This window comes from Buteo buteo, chromosome 20, assembly GCF_964188355.1.
Source record: "Buteo buteo chromosome 20, bButBut1.hap1.1, whole genome shotgun sequence".
Classification (NCBI taxonomy): Eukaryota; Metazoa; Chordata; class Aves; order Accipitriformes; family Accipitridae; genus Buteo; species Buteo buteo.
In genome coordinates, this window is record NC_134190.1 from 11,693,506 (window position 1) to 11,712,053 (window position 18,548).

The window sequence follows — 18,548 nt, forward strand, 5'->3', positions numbered from 1 at the left end:
GGGGTTTTTATAAAAAAAAAAAAAAAAAGGCAAAACAGCAAAGAACTTTTAAATCGATGAATTTCTCCTGGTACTTCACTGTCTGTCCAGAACTTTTGATTCTGTTTAATCTAAAAATGTGTAAGGGTGAAAAAGCCACAGTGAAAGCTAAGTGTTGTACTGGCAGATGTATTAGATCAATGTATATACTTCTGCCTTAAAGGAAGCCTTTATTATCACGTTTTTAACAACTTTCTAGTGAAGCACAATCTCATGAGTTTCTTGTATAAAATCGAAGTGGTACAATTGTTTACACTGAGATTTTTCTAAATAAAAACTTTTTAAAAAAGCAGTCTTTCTATAAATGATACAGCACAATGAATATACAGTGACAAGTGCAATAAATTATAGCTTGTATTTACAAGAAGCCTTTTAAATGCAAGAATTAGAGGTAAGTGCATTTAATACAAGTTTAATATTGATCAAAACAATTCGCTATTAGCTTCTGCTAGACAAACCATGGCTCCACTGTGAATGCATCCTTTATACTAGTTTGTTAGTTGCGTGAGTTGAAGGGGAAAGGTTGGCCAAAGACTTGCATATGCTGTTGACATTCTGTCTTCCTGTAAATAAATTGTCCAGCTAGAGCATGAATGGCCCCTAAACTTCTACATCTCAATTACAGCTGTAGAAGTGTCCCAACTTCCTTCCTGGGCAAGCAGTAATAGATGAGGCAGCTCCACATGGGGAGTGGAAGGAAGTTGCATAAGAACAAGTGTATAAAGTTATATTGCTCAGTCAAACAGTGAACTGGAAAGACCAGCCAGGGTCTGCATTCATGCTAGTGTTTCTAATACAGGGTGCAGCCAAGCCATCTTACGCTTGCAGGATCAGACTTACTTAAGCTGTGCCTGGAGAATAAGAGAACTGAAACACTTGCTTTGGCACAATTTAAGATACTTACTGTCACAACAGATTTCAGGAGGAGACAGTCTAGGTGTAGTAACTGGTCCTTCTAGACAAAAGGCAGTTTCTAATGTTAGGAATTTTTTATTATCTTGTACAAGATAAATGCTCTAAGTCTTAAGTACTAACACCACTTTCTTTTACTCTAGCTTTCCTGTCTCTCCCCTTGTCTTCCCACCCCTGCAAAAAAACCTCACTTGTATTGGGTGGTGGGTGCCCACCTGGTAAAAGTGCAGCAGGCATCCAAGCAACTGCTAAGACCAAGCTGCTATGCGAGATTAAAACCATCCCAGCCAAATAAAGCGTGTGGGGGCAAATTGCTGCTTTGTGCACCCCGGCTCTGCAGAGCTGAGCAGCCACTGCGGCACAGGGTCAGTCTGTAAGAAGTCCAGCAGTTTGCTCGCGTCCCAGCGTGTGGTCCCCTCACCCCTTCCTCCCACAAGGCACATACATGGTGTTCTAAAAGGTGGTTCTTCAATTATTGGTTTCTCCAAGGTCGGGTAGTTCATGAAAGCATGGAAGGTAGCATGGAAGTTCATGGTAGAATCACAGAGTCCGTGTGAAGACTGTTTGTCAGTGACATCCACAAGCTCTTACTACCATATTCCTGTATTTCTTCAAGATTACGTTAGAATTATCATCAAAATAAAGAACAGATATGGCATTTAGTTTGGTAGGTGCACAGCATGGTTTGGGAACATAATCAGGATTCATAAGATGAACCTGTTGCCAAAAAGAAAACACAACTAAGACAATGGTAACTTGTTTACAATTCACCTATCTCTTTGGCATCAAGCTTTCTGGACACTTACCAGAGTTTGTACAATGGCATGATTGGTTGCGTTCATATGGGCGTTGAGTGGGAATGAGCACTCTCCATCACAGTAGTTGGCTGCGTAGCCCTTTGGAGCGATTATCCAGTCCTTTTTAGGAAACAAATAGAACGTGATTCAAATTAAAATGTTGCCAACTTGTACAGACAACTGCATGCTATTAAGAGAAGCTGAAAATTTTCCACTAACTTTTTTCTTGAGGGTGAAAATGTGTTTTTACTGAAACTGTTAGGGTTTGGTTTGGGGTTTTTTTTTGTGAGCCATGACTTTTCCATGGACACACTGACTTTAACGTCCAAAGAATGGTGCACGTCTATGCACAGCTTAACTGCCATGAACTAAAAGAGTTTTATTCCTAAAACTCTTGCTGGGTTGCCTTGTGGGGATTGTGGTTTGGATGCCTTTATGTTCCAATGTTTCCTGCAGGTTAGGCCCTCTGGCTGAACTACCGTTCCTAGGTTGAGTCACAGCCTCAGCTGGTGTCCCCTCCCAGAGAATCATGTATGTGCATGCGTGTGCGTGCACACATGCACAACTCAACCAGGGAGCTCCAGAACAGGAACATAAAACACTGGTGTGGTGCCTCACCGACACTCTACCTTATATGCTCTTATACAGGGATGCTAGTCTGCTAAGGCCACTGTGGGAAATTTTAGCTGTGTAACAGCTTCTCCACCTCTGCCAGACTGCAAAAGGAGGGGCAGGACAGCCAGCCTGAGCTGCATGTACAAGCAGGTGGCCTCAGTGGCAATCTGAGTGCCATGCTAGGGAAGAAGGTAACTCTTCACCAAAGGGCTAATAAAAAAATTTACAGCTTCTCTGCTGCTTGCACGAAAGAGCTAAAGGTAAATTAAAAGCATCACCAATTAACAGGAGACACTTCCCCTCCCTTGATGTCAAGGCTCTGCAGGTCACCCGGCAGGCAGACGGACTGGTACGCTTCACATGCGCAGAATTCTTAGACCATTTCCCCTTTGCCTGACAACACTTGCCTGGGTTAGCTTGAATTTTGCTACAGCAGGCCTGAGCAGCCAGAGACTGTTGCTGCAGCTTTGCTAGCAAAGTTTGCTGTTTCATTGCTAACATGAGGATACCTGGGCATAGCAAAACCACCCCTTCATTTTACTGTACTAGCTCACCCATGATTTGCTCCCAGTAAACCGAGCTGCTTTTTGTAAGAAAGTCACACTCCTGCTACAGAAGCCAGCACAGACCGTGTAATTAAATTTGTGGTTTAATGCAGTATAAGAATAATAGAAGCGCTCTGCTAAAAAAAATTGATGGATGTTCTGAAGGAGATAGCAATGCCCAACAACTGCAGGGGGCTGCTGCCCTGCCTCCATCATCTCCCTATAACAAGTAGGATCTGGATTCCAACTCCTGCAAAGAGCCCTGCTGGCCTGTGGCCTTCCTTTGGCAGCACCTTACCTTTCTGCTCAAGCCTGCAACTAGAAAGGTGAAGGCAGTGCCTTCGAGACCATGAACTTAACAACTGGAATACGTTTCCTGCCTGGAAGCAGGGCAAGCGAGCTGAGGAGGAGCTGGAAAGACTGTGCACAAGTAAAAAGAAAACCCACTAACAAAGTAATGGCAAATGGAGTCAGCACACAGCCACAGTTGTGGCTAGTGGGCTGGAGTTGACATAAGCTACAAAAAATGCTACTGTCCCATTAGCTGGGAGAGGACTTTCACCCGTAGGGTATTACAGAAGCAGCATGAGCAGCCCTGGCATCCTGAATTATAATCCGGTAAAAACATTAGCTGATAGAAATGGGACCTCCCTCACAGAAGTGCTGAATGAAAGAATAAAAAAAAAATTGTAGAAATTTTTCAAAAGATAACATGAGGGCATTCTTTGAAATGCAATGTTTGATGACACTACAGCCTGGTCCTACCTAAATAACTTACTCTAAACAGCTCTCTGTCTTCATGGTGTTGCAACTAAACTCAGTCTTTGGTCCACCTACTGCAGCCGGTGCTAATTGTGGGGCAGAGGTGGAGGACTTCAACACAATGGCCAAGGTTAAAATTACACCGATCACTAGAAAACACTTGATTTGGTTAAAATCACTGCTTAACATCAGATTTTTTTTCTTATTATTAGAGGTACACGGATATGAGCCCTTGCCCGTACCGTGACTCCCATGAGTGACAGAATGACTGTATATTTGAATCTCATAATGTATCAAGCTCCCTCTGGATCTTATCAAATGTCACAACTATCAATATTTATTTGCCCCTCCCTGTGACTAGTTTTAGTGAGGAGGCACAAGGGACATTTTAAAGCATAATGGCAGCCTCGAGAGGAATTACTGTGACACTGTTTAGATAACATTTCATAACAAAATGTCTAGTTTACCCAGAGAGAAACATCACACACCTGCCATCCCAAGTCTTGGAAGCTAACGTAAAGCTCATGCTTTCTGCACGCTGTCTTTAAGTCACTGCTGTTGTAATCTGTTAAAAGAAAAAGAACAAAACAGGAATTTAGAAAGTAAAACAGGCAGAGCATCCCTGGAGGGCACAGCTGGCCAGATGTGTGCATGCTGTGGGCTCAGCAGCGAGAAATGAGAAATGGCAAGCTGCCTCAGCAGCCAAAAGGATAAGAGTGTTGAGGGACATCCAAAGCAGGGCTGAAGCTTTTAAGATGCCTATGGGAATGGAGGCACCCAAGTAACAGTGACTTGGTTATAATTCCGTCAGCTGCCTTTAATAACTTGACAAGCAGTGCTTGTAAAACACCTCCAGTAAAATGACTTCTTAAAAACAAATCTACTCCTTCAGCCCAGCACAGGCTACGTCCCTACTGGGTGCTCAAACTCACCCCACTTCCTCGGCTGTGGTTTCTGACGTGTGCTGCCCTAGGTGGTAAGCTCAAAACGCACACACCTACCAAGAGAATTACAACCCCGGGAAGGTTAATCATCGCCTTGTGCCCCCACACTGGTTAGCAGAAGTCCTTAAACAGCTAAAACGTCCCATAGGCAGTGAAGCCATGTCCCCATTCCTCTCTGTGCCTTACCCCCAGCCTGCCCCAGACATCACACACGGCTCCATGCACCACCTCTGCTCTTGGACATTTTCAAGCCATGCTCTGAAAAACAAGTTTCTCCTTCCCATAACCTGCCTATCTGCAGATGACACAGGAATTGACACACTCTCAACATTCACTTGCTCCTCCGTACCAATACTGCACGGAAGAGTCGGGGCGCAGGGTGCAAAGCCCCGACCGGAGACCTTCCCCCTTGCCGTGGCGCAACGCACAAGGATGTTTCGACCATGCAGGAGCTGCTCCCGATGGCCCTACAAAATGCAGCTTTTGACAGCGAGTGGAATTTCCCATTTATATTTGGAAAGAGAGGCGGCTCTGCACGCGAACACCTGGAACCGCAGCGAGCAGAGGAGCTGAGCCGTGACAGAGGGGCCTTTCACCCCCGGGTGGCTGCACAAATCCAGCCTTGACGGGCGATGGCTGATTTCGTCACGCCTCGGGTGGCTGCCGGACCTCAGCGCAGCACCCACAGAAACCACCTTCGCAGCGGGGCGGCTTGGCCACCACCTACGGCTGCTGAACCCACGCTTCGCGCCCGACGGGAAGCACGGGAGGAAGAGATGGCGGCAAATTCGGCCGAGCGGCGTAGGAGTCCGGGTCCCCGTGTCCGTGCGGTGACACGTGTGTGCTCGTCCCAGAGCTGGACCCAGACTGGCCGTGTTTTCCTCCGGTGCCTTACCCACAGGGGCCTCCTCTCCTCTCACATGCCTCATTTGCAAGTAAAGGCGCGTCCGTCAGCAGGCAGATGCCACACGCTGATGCGCCTGCCTCCCGCTGCCCTGGGCCTTTCGGCTCACCAGCCCCCCCGGCGCCCCTAATGCGGCTTGAAAGGGCACCCTCCCAGCGTAGCTTTCCCCAAATGCGGCAGCTGGGATAGAAAAAATATTTTTAGTGACTTTTTCCTTGGCTCTGAATAAGCCTTTCTTTTTTCTTCCCTCTACCCCCCCCAAAGTTTGGGAACTACAAATGCAAATATTTATTCAAAAGAAAAACTATAATACTAAAAGCACATCCAACTGACATTAAGGGCAGCACAGCATTACAGCTGGGTACAGTTAGCTCTGAGGTCTGAAAAAAACCTACACCTCAAACCTAGCCTCCAAACCACCAAAGATTAGAGAGTTGTTTTTAGAAGCAGTTTGGGTTTTAAACTTTAAGGATTGCATTTCAGACTTTCAATAGCTTCGCTTCAATCACGGATTTAATCAGGTGAGCAGAGCTGGTTAACAGCCTGCTGCAGCATAAACATTCAGTCTTTCAGGAGCACTCAGTAGCAAGGACGGAGGCGACTCTCTCTATTCAGGCTTTCCATTTTCAAACCAGACATACCCAGTAGAAACCAGGGTGTGGTGGTTTTTTTCAGATGAAGCTTTTCAGTCCCTGGCTCAGCCCAGGAGCAAATTTCTAGCATGAGATGTTTCTAAATGATCTGGTCATAACAAGGGAAAAAAATGAGCAGAAGATACTTTTAGTGGTCAAAGGCTTTCATTTAAGTACCTGAAAACACAACTTCATTGTTCTTCAATGGGAAATATGTTGTTTGCTTAGGGGAAAACCATCTGTATTTGATAGGGAGTTACAGTGGAGTTGTTCTATTCATAACCGAGTGGGCAGAACGATGCTACGTTCCAAATCCAGCTACAACTTACCCAAATCAGCTACAGGAAAGGGGAGAAGGCAAGGGAGACAGAGAAAACAGGAGTGCAAAGGAAGGCTGCGAGCAATCACAAGTTTAAGAAAACACAGGGGGAAGAAGAAAAAAAAAAAAAAAAAAGAGCTGCTTAACAAGCTACACGAAGCAGAACACGTTATGAACATGTCCTCTCTCACACTGCCTGAAACTGGCCCCCAAAAATGTGCCTCAGCTCACTGGTTGGAGTCACCTGATTCACACTCTGCATCGAGTGCTGGCTACTCTCCACCCAAGGTGGATGCAGACAGCTCTACCTCCTTGCTTGCCCAAACTTGGCCTTTGCTTTCATAAATGTCAACATACTAAACATTTGCACTCTCCCCTGTTTAACTCTCACCCCAAGCTCCCCTGCCCTCTCTTCCTGTTACATGTTTGCCTACTTTATGGAATCTACTTCGGCCCAAATTTAGGGATGTTACAACCTTTAATCAACCCTTAGCAGTGACTTTCTGAATTGGGGAAAAAAATGCAGCAATACAGATGCACATAATAATGATCCATTCCCTATGGTTTGGGGCTCGACATATGCCCTAGAGCCGTGTACATTGGACGTACATCCAATTATGGGCCTGAAAAAAGAGGAATCCATAGAGTAAAGGGGTTTTGGCAGTGAGCTAGAGCTCACTGAGCTAGTGAAGTTGGCCTCCATGATACATTTTCTCCAAAGCCTGGAAAGCAGTATCAGCTACCCAAGTCCAGCATGCTCAGCTGTTCAAGCCCAAATTACCATTTGAGGTGGTTCGCAGTGCAAGATCCAACTGCCAAGCGGCAACAGGGTACGTATCCCTTCCCGCCAGCCCTGCAGCAGGGAGCCAGGAGGGCTGAGAGGCGGCAGCCTGCAGCGGGGTGACGCTGCAAACAACTGCCGCAGGGCCAGCTTACGCTGCCACGACACAATTTGCAAGGATTGTTTGCCAGAGACCTTCAAAATCTCTGTGAGTTTAGGGAGCTGCTTTGGGAGCTCCTATAGGCTCGCTGTGGGTTTAGCAAAGTCATCTCTTTTTTTATCCCTGCATGTACCAATTCAGAAACACTAGCTTGGCACTGCGTTTAATCACACTGCAAACTATTTTGTCTAAAACAGAGATTTAAAAAAATCCCAAACCCCTAGTTCTGCACTTAAAAATAACTTCCACGGCAGCACAGTTAAAACAGCACAGTTAAGATGGCTTGTCTCTGTCGCTTGTTTGCATTGAATGTTTTCTGCCTTCACCAGAATCCAAATCTGACTTTCTGCGAGCACAGATGTTTCTCTTAAGGTTGGACACTAGCATTTGTGTTGCTGAAAGGGGAGAGAGAATAGCCTGACCCTAATGGTCTTCCTCCTACGGACACTTACGCATCCACCTTAGATTTCCTATAGCCTCTCCCACGTTAAGTGCTGGCAAAGAATATATAAATATTTACTGAGGTCCATCCGTCTGACAACACCCTTGCCGCTCCCAAGGTGCCAGCTTACCAAATTCCACGTGGTAATTAATTACTTCTGTGATTCAAAATAGCTTTGACAGAGGTCTCCAAGGCCAGCCCCTTCTTCTTGGTGTTTGACTTTGGTGATTTGTCCAGATAAAGCTGGTGTAAACTGATCACCCAGTTAATAACAGCCCACTTCACATGAAAGCGATCTGCTTGGGTGGGAAGAAGGGGAGATAGTGGGCTGACATGGACCTGCATGTGAAGGCACATACAGAAACACTGGCCATGCCGCTCCGGTCTGTAACTGAGCGCTCTACTAAAGAGAAGATTGGTTGTGAGATAATGATGTTTATTAACAAGACCCTTGCCATCATGAAAGCATTTGGCCTTATTTGCCTTCAGTGTTCGTGCGTGCTGCCCTTTGCAGTATTTGGTTCCCATACATGTGGGGAAATCTGCCTGGTGCCATGTATGCCTACTGCAAGGAAAGGCCAGTTGGAGGACCCCTCCGTTTCTCATGGAGCACCTCACACCAGTCCCAGAGGCGCTGGGGTGGCTAAAGGGAAGGACCCGAAAAGGGGCGTTGCATGACTTTTACTCAGAGCAGCAAGTGAAGCCAAAAGTCAACTTTCTCCATAAGGAGGGGCTGATGGGAAGGGATGGGCCTGAAGGATCACTTGCAGAAGAGCAGGGTTATCACCACTGGACAAGGAGAGAGCCCTGTACAGAACCCGTAACTCGTGAAGGACCTGGCTATATGGCAGGAAAGTCCTTAGGCTCGAGGGTCACCATCTACTATGCTGAGAAGAGTCCTCATCTCTTCAGGTTAACTAGAGGGTCAGCCTAGAGTTCGAGAGCATAAGCTAAACCCATCGCAAGACATGGCCGAGCGAGGGCCTCCAGATCTTGCAGACAACAGCAGAAAAACACTTGTGCGCTCCTCCAACCCACCTCACTCCTCCATGTCCTGGGCCAGAGCTGCCATATGATTTTCTGCCTCAATAGACAAAAATACTTCCTTTTCTTCCTGTTCACCCTGCTTCTGCAGAAGAGCAGAGCTTGGCTCCAGGAATGCATTGACGCAGGACTCTATGTCAAAGCAGTTTATAACTATGGGGGTTACTCAGTTCTGCTTTATATAAGCCAGTCATAATTATGTGTTTATAATACAGGGAAATGAGCATTCTTGGCGAAAAAATACAGACCATTGAGATTCTTATGCCACAGCCATAACCTTAGCATCTGAGCACTTGGTACTGACTGCAGGACAACAACTGCACATCAAAGGGAGCACAGCGGGGTCCCAATCCCACACGTAGCAGCATGCCTTCATGTAAACCCCCAGCTCACCAGATCCAGTACCAGCCCAGCAGCACACTTTGTGCGCCCCGAACTGAGGACTTGAAATGTTTTCCATATTTAGACAGTAAATGAGGCTTTTTTAAACACACTGCCCCAACCCAGCTCATGGCATCTTTTGGTAAAGGAGTTCATTTTTGGACTGAAGGAAGAAAACCCTGTGTATTCACTAACATAGAGGAAGGAAGGTTCAATCTTCAAAAACCCATTGACACCAGCCAGCTGCCTTGCTCTCCAAGAGAGAACCTGCCCTCAAGCCCTGACAGGCAGCAGCAACCCTGGCTTGCAGGAGAGCACAGACCAAAAATCTGACAAGAGGCAAGATATAGCAAGAGAGAAAGATGTGCAGGTGGGGAGATGCACAGGAGGGGACAAAGTATCCCAGTTATGCACCCGCTTTGGGTCCAAATGCATCAGGGCACCCTCAGAAGAGCAAGGCAGCCTTCAGGTAACCCCTGGGCTTGCCTCCTGCTTCATCCTGGGGTGAACACTTCCCCAGTTCCAACATGCAACATCAGGGCATGGATGTAGGAACCCACACAACTAAAAAAGAAAAAAATCGCTGTGATCTCTTTAACACTAAAAACACATATCAGTCATTGGTGCCTCTTGGGCTATTAAATCAACCACTTCTTAAGAAGAACAGAGTCTAAGAGTGTCACACTTAGAAAGGAAAATAAGCTGATGCAGTCTCTCCTTTCTAAACACAGAAACCAACCAAACATACATCTTAACTTTAAATTCCGCTCCTTTCCCCCGCCTTAAATCCACAGAGGCTCAACTATACCTTGTTGACTACTGAACTGCCAAATTCCAGGTTTAAATTAAAGCTGGCTTTGAGCTAGAAGAGCTCAAAAAAGCCCTTGAGACCACAAAACTACCAGCTATTTTTTCTCTTTTTGTCATTTTATAATTTTACAACCTGGTGTGTGGTGTAGTCAAGAAAGCAGTGATGTAAAAATGGCCCTTTTTGCCCAATATATCTGCTCCCTCTGGAGCTTTGAGTCACATAGACTGATTTAATAGGAGTGGTTTTAGCACTGCAAAGCTTGTGGAGCTGGGGAGAGAAAGTTGGAGCCTATCCTGAGTCCGCTACCAGCACCACAAAAGAGCAACGCAGTGAGTAACTTTCCCAAAGCGCTGTGAATGCCTTAAAAAATTAGCTCCCATGATGAAGAGAGTGTGGCAACAAAGCCCACCTGAGGGGGAGAATTGCACGACACCTGTGTAAAAGCTGGGCTTATTGCTTGTAACACCCAGACAAATAAACTACCTATGCCCTTGGCAAGCCCATCATATGGGAAAGTAACGCAATGAGCAGCCGTGATGCCCAGCTTTAAAACTGAAGCTTGGAGGCCCCCAAGGAAAACCAGGACCAAAGCGGGTCCCAGCAATTAGGACCAACAGACTGCTCTACCTGTGGGGCTGGCAGAGGACTCTCATACCAGATTAGATGATAACTCCTCTGGCAATGCCATGCTGGCATTGGCTGGCCTCCCTCAGGGAGGTCAAGCTGCAGGACTGAGTCACTTCTCCTGCCCTTAAAATCCACAAAGCGGTATTTCACACTCAACTGAGTCCGGCACTTGCACAGCGTAGCGTCGGAACTCACAGCCGCTCCGCGGCACGCACCACGAGGACACGCAACAGCCGCTAGTGGCTAACTGCTGCTGGCACTAACCCAAAGGACAAGCCCATCGCCATGCTGGGCTGGAGCAATAGGGCTGCATCGGCACACAGCCATGCCCGAAGCCTGGCCGCCAGCCCTGGAGGAGCTCCCAACCTGGCTCTGGTTCCCTGTAGGCTCCCAGTGCCACAGCCAGCACGGGGCCACCTCAGGTGCAGCGTGGCTCACCCACAGCCCGAGCATGCAAGAGCAGGGGACAGCCTACAGATTCACACCGGGTGTTTCAGTAGTGCTAGCTCACCTCCCCGTGCTGTGTCTAGACATAAACTAAAAAAATACAGCTGCCTCTCTTCCTTGGGGTATAGTCATTTCTAGACACAGAAAAAGCAGGGATCCTATCGGAAATGAAGGGGGCAGCATAAGCAAATTAATCAAGTGACTTGGAACGGGCTGAAATGTTTGAGAGGAAAGAAGGTACTCAATGAATGAAGGACTTGTAGCACTGCGATGCAGGGCAGAGTGGCTGGAAAACAGACACGACTTAGAAGATAGGACACTCTCAATTTTTGTTAAAATTTCAGAGTTACCATATTTTCCCACCAGCCTGCAAGAGTACTCACAAGGCTGCTGTACGACACCTGCAACCTTTCCACAGCAAACAGGCAAGCCTCTTTGCCTGCCTGGAAATGCACTTCACCGTGTATACACTGCTGTTCTCAGAAGTTAAAAAAAAAAAATCTCATGCTGTTCTACCAGGGTTTTTCCAAAGAAAACTGAAAGAGGACTCTGGTGGAAATGCATATGTGCAATACCAGAAATCTCAGTGTACACAGAGATGGAATCTTTTAAATATTGCATTTCACATGGCACAATTCTAGGTAAATACTGTGCAGCAAGCAACCTACAGGCACAAGAGTCGGGGTTAAAAAACCTCACCCCCCTGAATTCAATGGCCATGACTTCACATGGGGGTCTGGACTCTATGCTGAATTCAAGAGGACTCCTGCAAGTCTTGTTACATGAGACCCCCTCTTCCATCCCCTTGCAGATGTAACCTGTTCCCCCAAAGAAGAGCATCCCACCTCACGTCCCCCTTCTTGCTTTTGCACCCCCAAAGCAAGTTGTTCCAGCTTGTGTTGCATGATTACCTGTGACACCAGACACCCTGGAAACATCCTGAGCCTGGGTGGAGCGGTTTCGACTCTGTTGCCTGCGCCTGCTCGTTGCTGACCTAGTGGTCCGTACGTGAACTTCGCTCACTTTGAAGAAGGCCACCATGAAAGGCTGTTTGTCGTAAGGGCCATCTCGGCCTATAAGGCCTGCTTCTCTAGGATTTACACTGAAACCTTCAAACCAAACAGAAAAGTGAGTGTTAGAGAAACAGTGCAGTTGGATTGCTTCTTCCAGCTTCGGAAGCATTCCACCCCCATAAGCAGCGTTTCCTTTATTCTTGCTCGCACTCTTCTTCTTTAATCATTAAACATTCCCCTCCTGCCACCATGACTTATGGACATTTTTATGACAGCACCCCGTCCATCCTTGACAAGAGGCTCCACTGCAGCACCTGGCTCTTTGGTACCGCTATGGTATCTCTACCCTGGTTTAGGCATCAGAGAGGTATACAGATAGATATATCAAACACAAAGCCCAGATGTGTCATGAAATTAGTTCTGCTGCCTGTGAAACAAGTAGCAGAGATGGGATTAGGAGATCTCTAAGGAAAGCAGAGGGCAAAGAGATGGGGTGTTTTTCTCAGTAGCACAGGGATGGGCTCTCAGCCCGTTTGGGGAGGTGGAGGTTGCCACTAACGTTTCCTCAGGGAGAACAGTGGACAGCCTCTCTGGTCTCACTTGACCCCACAGGTGTACCAAACTCCAGCATTAAGCAATAAGAAGAAAACCTAAGGTTGGACACTGGTTCCTATAGAGGACAGATGTCACTGTCATCTTTTTGGTCACCTTCTGCTCAACTTCCTCCTTCCCCGCTGCTTATCTTCCAACACTCAATTTCATGCTCTTTTGCAGTCGCTTCTCTCCTTTTCCACTTTTTGAAGTTTCTGTGGGCTGTGAAATGCTATCATTGCAGCTGCCCTCAGAGGGACCAGCCCCATACAGCGACCACCTCGCTTCTGCAGCGCAGGGCTCCCACCTCAGGTTTGACGAGATCCGAGCAGCAACGGCAGCTGCAGCAGCCAGGAGGGCTGCCATAAGCCCGCATGGGGAGGTGGATACCCACGTACCTGTCGTCTTCTCTTCCTTTCACCCCTAAACCTCACCCCACCTGGGAACCCAGCTCCATGCCCCCCTTCCACCTCCAACCCAGGAACTGGGACCTCACCCCAGCCTGCCTCCACCAGCTCATCCTGGTACTGTTCAGAGACACCTGACCTCACTCATGGGGAAAGACACATCCACCATGGGACAACCCTCAATCTGTGCCCTCACATGCCTTGCTCACGGTGTTGGCTACAACCGCCTACAAAGGCAGGGTGCTCGCCCCCCCCATCACAACTGGACTCTGTTAGCACCACCTCTAGACAGCGTCCAAGAGACTCGCGAGGTGACTCACGTTAACTGGCCCGTAACCTACCATCCCGGGTCACCACACTCAGCTGCAGTCCCATGTTGTGCCGAGGGTTCATCACCCACATGTTACTGGTGGCAGTGACATCAAACTCCAGCCAGCCCTCCTCCGAGGCCCACACTGCCCGCGTGTCCAGCAGAAACAGGTCAGAGGCCCTGCAGAGGAGAAGTGTAATGACAAGATTGTGACATCTGGGATTTTCTCCCTGTTGCAGAAACAAAACCTGAAATCGTTAAAAGTGATGTTAATAGCTAGGAAAAACCCAACGCCCAAAATCTGCCTGCTTATATCCAGAGTTTTGCCATGAGATGCACATGCGTCCGCATGTGAAATTCAGGATTACAAAGGTTTTTCACTATTTTCTAAGCTAGAGGAAAGCAATCATACTCCTCAAGTCTGTCCATTTCTCCACCGGCAAGGGATTAGTAAGGCACTCTTCTTCCTGAAGAGTGTAATGCTAGCCCTGACAGGACACTGGTCAAACTACCAGCATTTCCAGGCATTCGATGGCTTTTGTCAAAGCAGTTTCACGGCTTCAGCTCACCTTCCACAAGACAGACCTACTACAGTGGGCCAAAATAAAAAATAAAAATCAACTAACAGGCCAAGCATCAAACAGTGAAGGAAAATGAACCTCTAAAGGCCTCTAAAGACATTTTTCTGAGGCTTATCAAGAGGGATTGGAGTGCCTTGTTCCAAGGCTGTTGGTACTGGGTCTCCTTCATGGGCTTCAACTTCAAATGCTATCAAGTCTATACCTTTTTTGCAGTATCAAATGCCTCCAAAACTCAGCAATGAAATTAGCTGGAGAAGCACCCAGAGAAATCCCGTGTACATTTTCTCACTGTATTATAGGCACAACTTGCCTGGGCAAGAGAGCTACAGTTCCTATCCTTAACCTGTGGCCATCATGACAAAATGGATACCAGGTGTCAATCCCATCTTCATCTGTCTTTTCTCTCTGAATTTTTTTTTTCTAACAATAACTTAATGGAAATGGGAAAACAGGGCACCTGTCCCTTCCACCCATCAAAGGTTAATTTCAGAAAAAAAAAAAACATTTTGATTGAGTTACATTTTATTTTTGGCCAACTGCTATGTCATACTGCCCAGCAGCTTGGTTTGCATGAGATCACACATGGAAAAATAAGCACTTAAGTATATTAGGGCTCCTAGTGCGGCTATTTTTACAGCGTGGAGGCTTTCCTCTGCCTCACTGGTAGCCACACGCTCTGTGGTTGACTCAGCAGCCTTTCCCACAGGAGTCTTTGCCACCACTCCTCCAACAGGAAGAGGGTTCAGGAACAACTCTGACCTTCACCTCCAACAGCAGCGAGTGGCTGGGGCTGGCCAGCTGCTACATGTTTTGGAAACCTTAAGGTTGAAAGATTTGGGCTTTCCCAGGCAGGGTATATAAACTGAAGTGTTGCTTAAAGGAGACCACAAACAACAGCTGCAGCTGAGACCACTCTTTCCCTCTCCAGGTTTAAGAGAGGAATGAACTGCTAAATCATTCCCGCCTCTGAATATGACTTACACATTGGTCCTCTCCAATGCTTGAAATGGCCTATATCTGAAAAAAGGTTTTCCTAGCACCTGTTCTGACTCCCCCCCTCACACCAATTGCTTTTTGATCTCCTCTCCCATCTCCTCTCCTCTAAGTGCCATACCCTCTCCAGCACTCACCCACTCCAGACAATGTCCCACTGGAGCCTCCAGACTAGAGTTACTTTGGTGTTACATGCCCCCAAACCAAACATGTCTGGCTGCAGAGCCACTGGGAACTCTGTAAGAGCAAAGCCCCATGAACACTCAACCACAGGGGATTAGTCAGGTCTACAAAAACATGAAGAGAAGGCTCAGAGCTTATATTCCCATTTCCTTGCACTTTGGGAAAACACTTGGACATTATAGACCTGTAAAGCCTGGAAGGACCACATGGCATCATCTAGCTCATTCCCCTGAAATCCAGGCAGGTTCAACTACATCCACATCACTCCCGAGAGATGTTTGCCTGACCTGATCTTATAGATTTCCAGCCACAGGAACTCCACCATCTTTCCAGGAAATTCAGTGGGTTTCACCTGAAGCACATTTTTTTTGTTTGCCTTTCCCCATAATAGCTAACTTAAATGCCACAACAATCTCCCTTTCTTATTAAAATAACATCTTCAGTCTTTCTTTGCAAGCCACATTTTATAGACTGTGACTATTTGCATTGCTCTTTATAGATCTAACTCAGATCAAGATCTCACTGATGCCGAGTATAGCGAAAGGATAATCCTGTTCTGTCTCACAGACTATGCCTCTACTTATGCATCTCAGAATATGATTTTTGGCTTCTTTACAAAACTCACACTGTTAACTCATGTTCACCTTGTGATTCACTATAATCCTTAGATTCATCCTACTGGGCCGCAAAGGACTCAGCCACTTCCTTGGGTGTATTTACATCACCGATTTTTCACGTCCAAATGCAATTATTCTTTCCATCAAATCACACTTTTTTTTCCCCCAGATTGAACCTCCATCATTATCAGATTACTTAAAATACAGACTTGCCTTCCTTTGGGTCTCCCTCGTCTTAGTGTCCTCCACAAATGTGATAAGCAAACTGCCTGACCAAGGTACAATTCTATCAAACCAGAATGCTCCACTTTATCCCAGTATGTCACATTTGCTTTGGAAGATTTCAAGCCCTTTGTAAAATGCAGAAAAATGGACAACTGGGCCTTCCAATCCAGTTAACTCTTTGCAAAAAGTTTCATACAGGACTGGTTTTCAATCAAATCTGCTATTCAGTTGACTTTTGCATCGTTCAACCTGATGAAGCCAGCACTGAAGGTTTACCCCACAGGCATTGTAGGTCACAGTAGTAATGCCAGCAGGTAACACATCCTAATATTTTCTGCTTAAGCGTCTTTTCAATTAATGTTTGTCACCCAAACCTCACCAGGCTGCACAGAATTGCATGTAACTTTTTTCCAATTTTTTTTTTGGCATAAAGGTTTTAAAAAAAAATTCAGTCACCTATTTCCAAAGACAAAATTAAGGGGGGAAAAAAAAAATAAAGAATTTACTCACATAAAAATGAATCCCAACTATTTAACTGAGAGTCTTTAAGCACTCCTTTATTTTTGCAGAACAGAAATGTTGTATGTCCTTCCTCCTCTAAGAAAATCACCTCAAATTCGGCCAAGCAGTAAGTACTTGAAAATTGCTGCCCACACAGGCTCAACAGAGATTCAGAGCTTAGCAACAAAATCCTCTGGACTTTTTGTATGCAGGGAACATACTTTCCCCTCGGTAAACCAAATACCATGTATCACCTGAGGGGAATCTGCTCTTCCTTACAGCCACATGGCCAAGAAGAAATGTCCTTGCTACTCCTGCAAAAAAGCCATACGATGTCTGATCTTGCAACGGAGACCGCGAGATGTCCCAGGCTGGCCCCAGGTAGAAGGGAAAAATAGTGAAGAAGGTAGCAGTGACCTGCTACACCACTTAGACCCACACAAGCCTATGGGGCCGGATGGGATCCACCCAAGGGTACTAAGGGAGCTGGTGGAAGTGCTCACCAAGCCACTTGCAATCATTTATCAGCAGTCCCGGCTAACCAGGGAGGTCCCAGTTGACTGGAAGTTAGCAAATGTGATACCCATCTACAAGAAGGGCTGGGATGAGCATCTGGGCAACCACAGGCCTGTCAGTCTGACACTGGTGACAGGGAAGGTTATGGAGCAGATCAGCTTGAGTACCATCATGCGGACACATACAGGACAACCAGGTGATCAGGCCCAGTCAGCATGGTTTTATGAAAGGCAGGTCCCGCTTGACTATCGTGATCTCCTTCTATGCCAAGGTGACCCGCTTAGTGGATGAGGGAAAGTCTGTGGATGTTGTCTACCTGGACTTTAGTAAAGCCTTTGACACCACTTCCCACAGCATTCTCCTGAAGAAACTGGCTGCTCATGGCTTGGACAGGTGTACTGTTCGCTGGGTGAAAAACTGGCTGGATGGCTGAGCCCAAAGAGTTGTGGTGAAGGGAGTTAAATCCAGTTGGCGGCTGGTCACAAGTGGTGTTCCCCAGGGCTCAGTATGGGGGCCAGTTCTGTTTAATATTTTTATCAATGATCTGGATGAGGGGATAGAGCGCACCCTCAGTAAATTTGTGGACTTGTTGGGCAGAAGTGTTGATCTGCTTGAGGGTAGGAAGGATCTACAGAGGGATCTGGACAGGTTGGATCGATGGGCCAAGGCAAACTGTATGAGATTCAACAAAGCTCAGTGCTGGGTCCTGCACTTGGGTCACAACAACCCCAAACAGCGCTACAGGCTTGGGGGAAAGTGGCTGGAAAGCTGCCCAGCAGAAAAAGACCTGGGGGTGTTGGTCAACAGCCGGCTGGATATGAGCCAGCAGTGTGCCCAGGTGGCCAAGAAGGCCAACGGCATCCTGGCCTGTATCAGAAATAGTGTGGCCAGCAGGAGCAGGGAGGTGATCGTCCCCCTGTACTGGGCACTGGTGAGGCTGCACCTCGAGTCCTGTGTTCAGTTTTGGGCCCCTCGCTACAGGAAAGACATTGAGGTGCTGGAGCGTGTCCAGAGAAGGGCAAAAAAGCCGGTGAAGGGTCTAGAGAACAAGTCTTATGAGGAGCAGCTGAGGGAACTGGGGTTGTTTAGTCTGGGGAAAAGGAGGCTCAGGGGAGACCTGATCGCTCCCTACAACTACCTGAAAGGAGGTTGTAGTGAGATGGGTGTCAGTCTCTTCTCCCAAGTAACAAGTGATAGGACAAGAGGAAACGGCCTCAAGTTGCGCCAGGGGAAGTTTAGATTGGACATTAGGAAAAATTTCTTCACTGAAAGGGTTGTCAAGCATTGGAACAGGCTGCCCAGGGAAGTGGTTGAGTCACCATCCCTGGAGATATTTAAAAGACATCTAGATGTGGTGCTTAGGGACATAGTTTAGTAGTGGACTTGGCAGTGCTAGGTTAATGGTTGGACTTGGTGATCTTAAAGGTCTTTTCCAACCTAAACAATTCT

General features: G+C 46.9%; 1 protein-coding gene across 1 annotated transcript in view; it reads right to left on the reverse strand.

Annotated features, from left to right (window-relative positions):
- Nucleotides 1-152: 152 nt before the first annotated feature.
- The window catches only part of BMP6 (bone morphogenetic protein 6), a 93,515-nt gene continuing 75,119 nt past the window's right edge, over nt 153-18,548 (reverse strand). Inside the window, exons 3-7 of the mRNA XM_075052436.1 lie at nt 13,515-13,663; nt 12,074-12,271; nt 4,159-4,235; nt 1,758-1,868; nt 153-1,668 (exon numbers count right to left, since the gene is read on the reverse strand). Coding sequence (XP_074908537.1) covers nt 1,519-1,668; nt 1,758-1,868; nt 4,159-4,235; nt 12,074-12,271; nt 13,515-13,663 — 685 coding nt within the window. The 3' untranslated portion in view covers nt 153-1,518. The remainder of the gene's footprint in view (nt 1,669-1,757; nt 1,869-4,158; nt 4,236-12,073; nt 12,272-13,514; nt 13,664-18,548) is intronic.